Raw genomic sequence first — 13616 nt, 5'->3', positions numbered from 1 at the left:
CAATCATGTGTGTACACTTTTTTACTTTGTGCAGCATATATTTGCTTCACGTCGGAAATCAGTCGGGCAGATCTTCTCATAGGAGAGTGTAAGTGTGAAAGCAGACCATGGTAAACTAAAGTGCACAGTTGTGTGGTGACTGGAGACAGCTAAACTAGCAACAAATCCAGACACCAAACTGATGTGAAAAGTACTTTATTCACATTATATCAGATTAAAGCCCAATGCTTGTGTCACTGGTTATAAATACACAAAAAGCTGCATTAAAAAAACGCTTTCTAAAATAGCAGGAAAATACCACAGGACAGCAATCACATTTAGCGGTTTATCAGACGTTGACAAACATTACAACATTCAAGAACATTTAGGTAGAAGATTCACTGTAGTATTGTACACTCAGTGTGGTATTTGTATTATATGATCCAGTATAAAGCCTTACTTGCGCACAAGATCAGCAGTAGAGGTAAATGATATGCAAAATTAGGTCTGAAAAAAGTCAGCTCACTTAGGTTCATCAGTTAAGTTGCCTGTACAAAGATGATTCTGAAAAGTACATAAAGATAAGGCACTTTATCATGTACTATTGAGAGCTGTTACACCCATGTGTTCCCATGATTTATGTTCACTTTTTAGTACAAACAGCAACGATTACAAAATGTCCTGTGGAAAAAATAAATAAAAATACTGCAGGCGAAAAGTGTATAAAAATGCACACCAGCATAAAATCTAGTGATGCATACGTTCATGATCTTTCCTTTCTACTGGACAAAAACACATTAGTAGTTCAGTGCTCAAACCCTTTGAAAAACCAACTTTTAATACGAAGTACAAAAAGACATTCTGAATGAACAATGTCATTTGGCACTAATGTGAACGTAAAGGAACAGTTCACCCAAAAATTAAATTAGAAATTAAAATTCTGTCATCAATTACTGCTAGATATTCTGAAGATTTTTTTTTTCCACACTATGAAAGTCAGTAGGGTCCAAAAAACATTGTGTTTCACAGAAGAAAGTCATACTGGTTGAGTAACATGAAGGTGAGTAAATGATAACAGCGTTCACATTATGAGAAAAAAAAATAGACATTGCGCATTTAAAATGGGGTAAGACTATAATTAATAACTGTGATGTCACAAAATTCCCATCATTGGCACATCCCATTTCCTGATGAATTATATGAGATCATCGCTGATGATGTGCATAGACTTTTGGCTTTTAGAGTCATTGGCCATTACAAAAATGACGTAAAGCAGAATATCCCATATCTAAAATGGATGAGCAATATGCAACATTTGTCAATCTAGGGGAAATAACACCATATTTATTATATACAGTGGGATCCGAAAGTCTGAGAGCACTAGTGAAAATGCTTTTACATCATAATGTGTCTTTGTTTTATAAAAAATATATATATATTATATTATATTATTATTATATTATATATATATATATATATATATATATATATATATATATATATATATATTTGGGCTCAGTAAGATTTCTTTTTTTTTTTGGTAAATGATTAATATTTGTATTCAGCAGTGATGTATTAGATTAATCAACAGTGGCTTTAAAGACACTTACAATGTTTTCAATTTTGACTTTTCATGACCACCAGATCAGTATTTTATAATGCTTTCTGACGACTGATAGAAAAGACTTAGATCTTTATCAAATTCAACATGGATTATAATAAGAAATTTTTCGAGTAGCAAATCAGCATATTAAGAGTGATTTCTGAAGGATCATATGACACTGAAGACTGGAGTAATGATGCTGAAAATTAAACTAAATTACATTTTAAAATACTTTAAAATTGTAATAGTTAACAATAGAACAGTTTTTACTGTATTTTGATCAAATAAATGCAGCTGTAGTGAGCATAAGAGACTTGTTTTTAAAAAATGTAAAAATCTTTCCAACTCCAAATGAATTTAATTCCCAGATGTTCAATACCCTCAGACTTTAAGATGCCACTGTAGTTTGTGGAAAACTTTAAATATACTCAATTACATACATTCAAAGATAGAAATCTGGACATTTGCACTCTTTTATTCAAATACAGAATGCATTAGACTGAACCAAATGAGACATTTTCCCCATATAAAAACACCAAATCAACATCTCATCCTCGGTCTTCACCTTCCTCATTCGGTATCCATTAGGTTGGCGATATTCTCGGTCTTATCACATTATAGTGACTGTGCTACTATATCAGCTACTCGTCACGAGGCTTTCAAAATATTGAGCGGCCGTAACGTGAGATGACTTGCAGCATGCAGGACGTGCGGTTTGCAAAGTCTGGCTATGATAATATAACACCAACACGCACACGCCAGTATTAACACTGATATTTGGGGGGAAAAGGCACTGTAACAAAACGAATATGAAATATGCATAAATAAATGTTTACTGTACATTTCGAAAAACTGCTTTGTGAAAAGCTGCAGCAACAGAGAGGCGATCTTGGCAAAGTCAGACTCGTAAATACAGTTTTGGCACATGAAAGAGCGTGTTTACACAGTACAGTACAGCCATAAATACTTTTTTGTCAAATAAATAACAGTCTTAAAAATACTAACCACCTACAACACTGGATTAGTACAACTGCTGACAGAGCTGAAGGCCTTATGGTCAGTTATTTCATTATCGAAGCCAGTGTGGTCTGAAATGCGACGCAATACTGTATGTGTTAAGACTATTCACATCGGTTTTCTCTCCACTGTAACAGTCGTATCAAATAGGGAGCGCAACCAACAAAATACACTCGGAAAAAAAAGAATCGCATTTGCTTTAAGCATGTCTATAAGGTATTAGAATGTTTCTGAGATATTAAAGAGATAGTCCATCCAAAAATGTACATCCTGTCATTAATTCATCACCCCCATGTTGTTTCAAACCTGTATGCATCTCTTGTTTTCTGCTGAACGTAATACAGGTTTGGAATGACTAATTGATGACAGAATTGTTATTTTTAGGTGAACTATTTCTTTAAGCACCAGTAAATAATGTAAATATAAGCTGGTAAAAACAAGGCAAATAGTTGGAAACATGTTGTTTAAAAATGAAGGCAAGTTCAAATGTAGCAACAAAGAGAGTTAATAAATGACCAGAGATCAGACATTCTTAGAAAAGAAAAAAAAAAACGAGGAAATGCCTTTCACCTGCGTTCGATGCTTTCTTCTGAATACATGACTCGACTCGTTTCCGATGACCTCAACAATCGCATATTCTTTTCAAAAGCAACAACTTTTTAAAAACTTCATTCCAGATGGTGAAAAGACTATCAGTTGCTATTGGTCCTCTTATTTGCTTCTATCATGGACAATTTCTTCCTTTTAACCCCTTTCAGATCCCTGTGGCTGCAGCGGTCGCTCCTCTAGGCTCTGCTCTGGAACTCGTCTCGTAGGTCAGAAGCTGCTGCGGATCCTTGAGGAACACCAAGAGAACCGTGATGTTATCACTGGATCCAGCAGCTTTAGCATGGGCCACCAGGGTCTGGGCCACATCGTCCCCCGAGCCTCCGGTCTCCCTCAGAGCCTCCAGGACCAGGTCCGGGACGTCCCCAGGCCGCACCACGTCAAAGAAGCCGTCACAAGCAAGCAGAATGTAATCTTCACGACCGTTCAGCTGGATTGAGGAGCAATCAGCTTCGTTAGAGACGTACGGCTTCTGATCAAAATCACCTTGAGGGTAAGAAAAAGACATTGCACTCTAAAAACAATTATAAATTTAGTCAACCTATCTCTGAAACTGAACTGATTCATGAACATAAATTAAACTGACTAGATCTTTGCAACTGAAGTTTATATCAGAAGTGCTAATATTAATCGTATTAATGTACAAATAAAAAGCACATTAAATTCAGTGAAATATTCACATTGCAATATTCAGTATTTGCACTTGTAAATACTCAAGAATGTTGTTTTTTGATTTGGTTGCAAGACAGTCACCTATTGCTCTGGAAACGGCATAGGTCCCATTTACTCGCCAGCAACCCATGAAAGCAATGCATCCACCCAGATCCTCGATTCTTTTCTTCTCATCCTGCACAGAAACACAAGCACAAACATTCAAGATACAGCCTGGAGCTTTCACAACAGCAAACCCCTACATTTAGCTAAATTCAGAAAATAATATGAGAATGATACGCATTGTTTGCATGCATTGCATCATTATTACTCTATCACTTAAGTATTTATTTCGCAAATCGTGTGCAGAAACGCTGATCTTAAGTCAGTCGGTGCCTCTCTAAGGACCGTTCTGATGCTTTTGGCATTCAGTGGCTGTAGCAACACTGCTAATATTGATTCAGCATGTGGTCAGCAGTCGCTTCCTCTGTCTCACATTTCAGCTGCTCACAGAGAACAGACAAGTATCTGATATGCTCTTGTGGTTCTGTCTCTGTTGGTCAGAAGTAGCTTGTAGAGTGTCATACCTCTCTCTCAGGTTTGTGTGGGTCCATTAGGGTCACTGGTTCTCTCTCTCGAACCAGCACAGCTTGAGAGTCTCCCAGCCAGGAGACGGTCAGGAGATCAGAGGTCAGTAAGACCGCCACACCAGTGCTGCCGCTGCGCAGACGCTGAACAAGACCAAAACAAATGAATCTTTAGTTTTGCCATCCACTGAGGGTTTAATAATTATGATTCTCATTACTGTAATACAGTAATTGTTATACTATTTTATATTAAAACAGTACTGTGAGAAAATGTATTTTTAAATCAGCATGAACTAAAGTCAGTGAAACCAATACTACCACCATTTACAGAAACTAGGGCTGTCAGTTGATTCATTTAAATCTACTTACAATCCAATCACAATTTGAATTTTGTTGTCAAATTACTTTCAAAAATACCTACACTAAATTAAATAATGAATTTAATAAAGAATTTGATTATTTAAATTTTTTTATATTATAAAAAAAAAATAATAATAATACATTCTAATTCTATCAATATATTTTTTGCAACGAATGATTTCCATTTAAATCTTTTCACAACGCAAAAATAAACCAATAAATCCTGTTGGGTCAAAAAATTTATTCACCTATTTATATTTCAATATTTTAAGACTTTTATACTATTATGTTCAGATTAACCGCACTAAATAAATTACATAATATATCTCCATTAAAATATAATTAAATCATATATTCCCATTAAAGTTTAATTAAAGCTTAATTCATCAAGTAATAATGTAAAATACATAATGTCAAATAATTACATTTTTTATTGTGCTATTATGTTTAAAATTAATGGTACCAATCAAAATGATGAATTTAATAAAAATATAATAGTTTTTAATAAAATCATTTTAACAGAATTTAATATTTTTATGTTACAAAATAGTAAAATAATAAATAATACACATTTTAACTAAATATTTCGATAAGTGGTGCTTAACTGTTATCTGTTGTTAATAATTCACAGTACAAAAAAAAAAAATCTTATTTGTTTAAAAAATATATATATATTTACGCATTTGTATTTAAAATACTGCCCCATTTCATTTGACCATTTAACGACACTTTCCAAAAGTGATCATTAGTTGTTTTATTGAGTGGTATCAACTGGTCCATACAAACTCTCAGGTGCACGTCAATTATTATCAGTAAAATGAATTCTTGTTTACGTGCACTGACCGTGTCTGTGAAACAGAAAGTGCTTACTCATTTCCGTACCTGTGGAGGCAGATAGAGTCTTGCAGTAAACCTGCACTGTTTTTACCATGTATTCAACCACAGGGGGAAACATGGACTATATTTATCTGTATTTATTACAGCGTAGGAACATTCAATCCACATAACGGTTGCATCTTAGGAGGTGTGAAAAGATTTCTTTCCATCGTGAATTTCCACAAAATGCACCAGCTTGACAAATAAGGGGAAGATAATATAACTCCTGAAACTGATTGTGCACAGTGTTTCAGAAGCAGATGTACTGATAAAACAAGAAACCTTGTTTAAGGGAAAACAAGTGTACACTTTGAAGAAAGCCATCATAAATGTCAGCTTGCTGTATTTGATGCTTATTTTTGCTAGTGCATATTTAAAAGTGGATTTGTTTTTTTTTTATGTATGTGTTGCGCATACAAATCTGAGATCACACTGAAAATCTGTTATTTCTTTGTAAATTATTTGAAACAAGAAATAAAAAGTTAAAGGATTTAAAAATATTAAATCTTAAAAATATGAAACATTATGATATAAAGTGAGAGGAAATATCTAAGATATATTTAAGCTAGTCTGTACTATTGAGCATGTTAACGCCTTCTAAAAACTGTTTACAATTCAGGATTCAAACTGATATGCTGTTGGTATTAGGGATGTGCGCGACAACTAATCTGACTGTCGTTTAAACGGAAGTTTTATATCCGAGTAGTCAACTAGTCTAAAAGCAAGAAACCCCCAAAAGATGGTAAGAAAAAATAAATTGTGCGTGCGTGTATATAATAGCCTACATTTGAAATACTTCTATAATCTATGAATCACACTGACAAATCCCTCAATGAATTCCGCTAAAAATAGGTCACAATTATGCCGTACTCTTTCTTGTCTTGCATTATCATCATTTAATTTTAGGCGGTCGTTAAGAAGAAAAAAAAGAAGAAAAAAATAGAAGAGAACACACTCAACGTCAGCCGATGCTTATTTATTAAAATCAGCTGGGGAAATTCAGAACAATTACAAAATTAATCAATAGTCTGACAGAATTTTTCATCTTCACACAAAAACAATAGAGAATTTTATCAAGGAATAGCATTACAACGGCTTTTAAAAACATACTTCGTCATGTAGGCGATATCATCTAAAAACAAAATGACCAAAAAGAAAGACAGGACCTGAGGCGATTAGGGTTTCCATCCAAAGTTGCGAATTTAACTTGCGCGCAAAATTGGAATAGGCCTATCACATAAAACATTTGCGAACAAGCACTGTTTCAATCCAATGCATCAAAGAAAACAAAATCGTCACTTCCTGTTCACTAAATATCATTAAGAAAACTAGGAGAACCGAATATAATAATTTTCATCTATGATAAATTACTTGCACCTCAGAGCGAGCAGACGGAACACAATAAATGATGTCATTGCTTTCGGAGGCGGATGCATGCTGCTGTTTGGGAACGCAGTCGTGTAAGACATTATACAATACTTAGATGACTTTGCTCAGGCATTTCAGAACGACCATAACAACATTTCAGATACTGTGGAACGAGATCATGCATTCCGTCAAGTTATCATAGCACAAAGTCAAATATTTTTTTATATGCACTTAGAGGAATTTATTCGCAAAATGCATTTCCATCTCCCATTATTTGCATTAATCCTTTTTCGCACAAGTCAAAAACCACCTCAAGCGAGCGTAAAAACCTTTTTGCAAATTAAGGGATTTTTATTTGAAATTTGGCGTTTCCATCACTCGTTTGTCATTCGATACTTCAAAATGCGCATTAAAACAGGGTGATGGAAACATATTCCTGCACTTGAAAAAACGAGATAGCGAAAAGCAAGCCAACAGAATTTCGGAAAGTGCATGGACATCACGCAGCACCACCGAAGTGGGTCTTCGAGGAATAGACGGCGTGGACGGGATCGCAGCGGTGGTGGGCTGTAGTGATTGACATTAGCTGGCTTTGGCTAGTCTCTAAGTTAATGCCTATGTGCCTGTGATGAATATGATTATGCATCGCTCCAGTAGAGTTATTATAAGCCAATTTGACATTACACAGTTCACACAAAACTTTTCCGTTTCCTTCTAATTCAAAATAATCCCACACCTTGCTCGTCTTTCACGTGGTCACTTTTGAGCTCGCCACAACTGACACGAAAAAACTCATGCGAGGCATGAGATAAAAATGTAGTTTACATCTCGAAACACTTTTAAAAATAATGTATTATTTTTCAAATGTTTTATTTTAACTTGTTATTTCAAATGTTTTAAATATAACAATGGGAATTTGATAGTAACATAAAATGATGGTAATTTGAATGATAATCATGTTTTTTTTGTTTTTTTTGTGTAATAGACTATTCTTTTCAGTGTCGACTATTAGGAGCTGTACCGTTTAGTCGACTAGTCCAGCACATCCCTAGTTGGTATAGTTTGTAATGAAATTTACAAGCATTTTTACTAGTAGTCTCAGACTTTCATTGGTTGTTCTTACCTCTCTCTTAGCTTTGATTTTGAACATGTCATCTGTTTGTGTGAAGGTGCTTTTGAAGGCTGTGGCAGCATCGCTTTTTAGCTCCTCCTGCTGGCTCAGTATGATATGCAGGTGGGTGGCAGCATATGTGGCAGCGTCCACCCCTCCATGTCCATCAAACACAGCGTAATACTCTCGATCTACACCATCCTGTAGAAAACAAACAGAAATCAGATTCATTCCTCAAAGCCAGTTTTTCTAAAAAGTCAATGCAGAAAAGTCAATAAAGACATCAAATAAAAATTTAACATAAAACATTTTGCATATTATGTAATAGGGAAATATGCATATTCAGGAGTGGGATTGGTTAAATATTTACTACAGTGCAAGCTGTGGTGGCCTTACCTGCAGTCCCAGAAGCTGGTTAAACTCTCTCAGGATGATGTGACGGTCCTCCATCTTCCTGCGAGTGTTTCGAATGGCGTGAACGGAGCAGCTGTGAGTCTGTGATGAGGACGACCCGGGACTGGGCAGCTGTTTCTGCCAGGCCAAACACACCTCTCTCAATTTATTAATAAAGAGGCGCTGCAATGGCTCAGACTGCAACACTGCAGAGTGACACACACACACACACACTCATCATGAATGATGCTAGTGTTTAAACAGAGGTTCATTAAAATCACACATATAGACTGAAATCATGTAAACAATCGATAAAACAAGCATGAACTGATAAGCTGTCAAAGGTAATGTAAAATCTGTAAAACCTTCATGTAGTAGTTCTGTTTGAACACTAGAGGGCAACTCAGAGCATTAAATTGTCATGTTAAATTGTTTATATTTATTCATTAACTTTGAGTATTGTCAGCCTATTAGTCACATATTTAGATATAGTAATCCAATTTTTGGGGAATTTTTTTAAATAATTTTCAAACAACAACTTTGTCAAGACCACAAGAGAAAAAAAAAAAAGATGGAAGTTTCTCAATATTGTATTGCTGTTCTCTTTATAATCTGACTTATAATTATTTTTCCAACTTATTCAATCAAATCAAGTGAATCACTCACAAACAACTTCCTGTTCATCCTCTGGTTGCTGTTCAGGATCTTTAGGGCAGTAGTGAGGTGAAAGGTCATCTTTAAGCAATTCCGTGACAGCAGCACTGCACATCGCTGCACCCAGCCAGGACGGGGCATTTCTAGAATAAATAAACATCCCACATATATCAACAGTGTGCTCACGTGAACTTACACTATCGTCCAAAATGTGGGGTCGTAAGATTTTCTAATGTTCTGGAAAGAAAATTCTTATGCTTACCAAGGCTGTATTTATTTGATCAAAGATACAGTACAACAGTAATAATATGGTGAAATATTATTACAATTTAAAATAATTGTTTCTAAATGAATGCATTTTTAATCTAATTTATTCCTGTGATGCAAAGCTGAATTTTCAGCATCATTACTCCAGTCTTCAGTGTCACATGATCCTTCAGAAATTATTCTAATAAGCTTATTTGCTGCTCAAAAAACATGTCTTATTTGAAATAGAATACTTTTGTAATATTATAAATGATTTGCTGTCACTTTTGATCAATTTAATGCATCCTTGCTAAAAAAAAAAAGAAAAAAAAAAGTTTTAATTTCTTTCCAAAAAAAAAAAAAAAAAAAGTCTACATAGTCTACATAGAGTGTGTACAAAATGTGTTGACTAGAAATTAAATTAATTTACTCTGATAGGATTTTTCTCCAAATCCTACTCGTGGATTCTCACAGAGCGTGGAGTAAAAGCACATCTTGCACTAGTGATATGTTCTGTTTTTAGATTAGATTTAGCACTTTGCCTGCTGGAGCAACAAGCAACAAATGGCCTGAGCACCCACTCATAACAACACATCTATTTAAAAGAAGCATTTGGCTGCGTGAGATCTTATCTAATGACATAACAGCAAGATGTCAGAAATGACTCCCTTTTGTCCTACTTGTCAAGAGCTGCGGTAACAACATACACATCTGACATACATCAAGACACGAAAAGGGTTAAGCCTGACAAATCTGCAGTGTGCAGACTCTGAACAGCTTCCAACAAAGAGGAAATGAAGTCTAAATGTCAGGAAGTGGGTATAACAATAGTGATTCCACAGACAGGAAGCCTGCCCTGAGAAATGCGTCAGAGGAGAGAGAGAAAAGGATACAGAAAGAGATAAAACAAAAACTCCATTGTACATTTCAACTTTAAAACTTCTGCACCATCGCTTTCACTTAACGCTTGGATTGCCACTGATAGTACGCTGGAAAAAAAGCACCAAATCTCTTAATCAGCTCATGCATAGTGAAACGTGCTGACCTGCTGCAAATACTGTCAGGAAAACAGATCATGCCAGACAGAGAGTGAGAGAAAGCAAATGGGAGAGAGAGACAGGAATGACAAGAATGAGAGAACGCTCCTCCTCTGGCTGAAGAGGACAGGTGTGTCGCAACATTTCAAGCCCACTTGTGGGCCTTTTTTAAAATGTACGAAGTAAATGGGCATGCAAACACAAATATAAAGCTGTTTCTATAGTTGAGAAAAAAAGAGAATGCATTCCAACAGGAAACATAAACACAAATCATGCTCTCTTCCACGAAAATCCTGATAAGGGGTTTTCAAACTGGCAACCAGGGAACCCCCAGGGGCCAATAAGGGAGTCCATGGAAAAGCTTAGAGAAAAATAGTGTAAAAAAAACAACAACTCAAAATAGAATAAATAATAAAACATAAGACCTAACTAACTCAATAAATTAATTGATTAAAATACAAAAAAATATGATTACAATAAAGAAAAATGTAAATAAAAAACCTACAGGAACTTACAAGGGAGTGGTGGGGTATCCGTGGAAATTTTAGAGAAAAACATAAGATTGAATCAATAAAATGATTCAAATGATGAAATAATGATTCAAATAATTTAAGAAAAATAATAAAAGAACCCCCAGAGGCGCAGAAGAGGGTCTGTTGAAAAGATTAGAAAAAAAGTGTTTAAAAAAAGAAAAATAATAAATAAATAATAAAAAAAGATCTAACTAAATACATAAAATATTAAAATAATAGTATTTTAATGAATAATACATAACATTACAGTAGTGAATATAATTTCTCTCCAAATATTATTTTATACACATTTATAATGTAATTTTTTTTCAATATAAATGACGTCTTTATATATTAAAACACATAGCTGGTTTTTAAATTACAGAATGAGGGTTTACTTGTGGATGATCATATATGGGGTCCATGGCATCTGAGCGATTTTAAACCCCTGACCTACATGATATGAGCAAAACAAACCTGGCTGAGAGCAGTCGCAGGCCCAGATCCAGACTCTCTCCCTTCACCTCCTGCATGGTGACTTTGCGGCTAAGTGGAGTGACGGGAAGCGGATCCTCTGTGCCAAGCGGGTTTAGAAACTCCTCCAGAAACCTCTCGAGAAACTTCCCAGCGTCACCTTGCTCCATGCAACTCATTCTGAGTGTGGATTTGCAACCTTTTGTCCAAAGCAACCTCTGATGCAACCTTCAGGTATGAATCTACACAAAAAAATAAATAAAATAATAAACACAACCATCTTCCCCAGAACCTGTCCAGTGCTGTAAACTTAATTTTCCTCATCGTTTTAAAGCAAATATGTTGCTAAAGGAAACAGTACAGAACAAAGTAGAATATATAATATTTAGACATAATAAATTATTAATATATAAACTTTTCTAGGCTTTGTGTTTAGGTTGATAAAATAATCCATGCAAAATAGAATGTTAAAGTGTTGGCCAATCAGAACACTCGGAGGCGGCCCGCTGTAAACATCAACCAATGACGTGCGCCTGGGGCGGGGCTACCTGTTCATCCGAACTATAAAAGACAAGTTCTTTTTTTTTAAGTTTACGCTTTATGATTATTTCAATGTAAAGAAAGTAAGCGTATGTATTGTGATACCACATTTTATCTGTAAAAATGTGACAAGTCATATACTCTTCCGATTTTCAGATGGCAAACTACAAATACAGAATGTATCTAGTACACTAAACCTACAGACGTCTTCGCAAATTTCGCAAAACCCACCAAAACTGAACTTCTGTGTAACCGCAGTGTATTGTATAAAGGAAACTTTGGTTTGATGCATGAATAACGTTACAAGGATTCATGGTGGAACTTTTGCATGACATCTTACACGAGAAAGCGCACACACTGTCGCCATTTGAAAGCAGCACAGCCGGGCCTTGAGCTACAAGTAGCAACTGGTTAGTTTAATTAACAACACAAAAGAGAACACAGTCGTGCGTAAACATGCAGTATATACCTTTGTGGATGGTTGGCGTTGCTTTATGCGCCGACACTCCCTTTTTTCTTCACGAGTGCGGTTTGAAGTGCTCGTGCACGAACGCACGCCCTTTCAGTCGCTGCACAACAAAAGCCAATCCATCTCCGGAAGTCGCTGTGACAGACAGGAAGTACACACACAGCGATATAGAAGCGATCAGGATGAACGTGTGCTGCGCGGAATAGATTTGTCAGAACGGGTGAAGACTATCCGTTTGGTTGTCAGATCGTTTTGGCTGTATGGGCGGTGACAGACCGATCTCATGAATATTAATACATTCCTTTTAACGTGCTTAACCAACGAGCGCCCAGGCATTCACTAAAGGTAATTAATATTCATAAGCCAAGGTTCTGCTTCTTAATATGGAAATAAATAAAAAAAAGCTAAATGAGGCGGCGATTTTTGTAATAGTGACAACGATACATTTTTAATTATTTTTTCCATTATATATGCAAAGATCAATTAGATGGACAACGTCAGAAACGTTATTCAAACATATTATTCTTATTATTACATATAACAACAAGATACTGAGAGAAATTTCTTTTTTCTTTCTTTCTTATTAAACTGAAACTTCTTATTTTTATGTAATTTTTTTTAATTTTATTAATATTGTTTGCATAATGTTATAAGTTAAACATCGTAAAATGTTGATTATATACTCTGAATGAACATTGTTCTTAATATTGTTTCTTATGATTATATGAATTTCTGTTTAAAATGCATATAAACATAAGATAAGTAAATGCAGCAAATTTATAAATTTAAATCTAAAATATAGAGCAACTTGGTAAAATGTGCAACTGAACATTTGAAACATGCTCTTGTTGTGGTAACATATTAATACTATAGCCTGTTTGTTTTATTTTCATTTTTTGTTACTAACTTTATGTATCATTTTGCCAATTTATTAATATATAATTAGTATATTGTTTCATATAGATGTGCAACTTTTCTATTTGAATATATTTTAAAATGTAATTTAGTAGCAGCCATTACGCCAGTCTTCAATGAAATTATTGAAATATAAAAGTTCTTTAAAATTATAATAACATTTCACATTATTACTGTTTTTTTCTGTATTTTTAATCAAATAAATGCAGCCTTGCTGA

At 34.8% G+C, this 13616-nt stretch overlaps 1 protein-coding gene across 1 annotated transcript; it reads right to left on the bottom strand.

Moving 5' to 3' along the window:
- Positions 1-179: 179 nt before the first annotated feature.
- LOC109090633 (protein phosphatase 1F-like) lies at positions 180-12736 on the bottom strand. Its single transcript, XM_019104461.2, has 8 exons — positions 12484-12736; positions 11478-11716; positions 9218-9348; positions 8555-8757; positions 8171-8359; positions 4444-4587; positions 3959-4052; positions 180-3691 (listed from the first exon to the last, which is right to left on the bottom strand). The coding sequence occupies exons 2-8, from the start codon at positions 11651-11653 to the stop codon at positions 3354-3356; spliced, it is 1275 nt and encodes a 424-aa protein (XP_018960006.1). The 5' UTR covers positions 11654-11716; positions 12484-12736; the 3' UTR covers positions 180-3353.
- Between the last annotated feature and the right edge of the window lie 880 nt (positions 12737-13616).

Source organism: Cyprinus carpio, chromosome B5, assembly GCF_018340385.1.
Source record: "Cyprinus carpio isolate SPL01 chromosome B5, ASM1834038v1, whole genome shotgun sequence".
In the NCBI taxonomy this organism is placed as follows: Eukaryota; Metazoa; Chordata; class Actinopteri; order Cypriniformes; family Cyprinidae; genus Cyprinus; species Cyprinus carpio.
This window is presented reverse-complemented; position numbering and strand designations above follow the sequence as displayed.

Excerpts from the sequence above, each read along its gene's own strand:
- LOC109090633 (XM_019104461.2), bottom strand. The coding sequence starts at position 11,653 with ATGAGTTGCATGGAGCAAGGTGACGCTGGGAAGTTTCTCGAGAGGTTT. Across the intron at positions 9,349-11,477 it reads CTGCGACTGCTCTCAGCCAG|AAATGCCCCGTCCTGGCTGG; the intron begins GTTTGTTTTGCT and ends TATTTATTCTAG. Across the intron at positions 8,360-8,554 it reads ACCAGCTTCTGGGACTGCAG|GATGGTGTAGATCGAGAGTA; the intron begins GTAAGGCCACCA and ends TGTTTTCTACAG.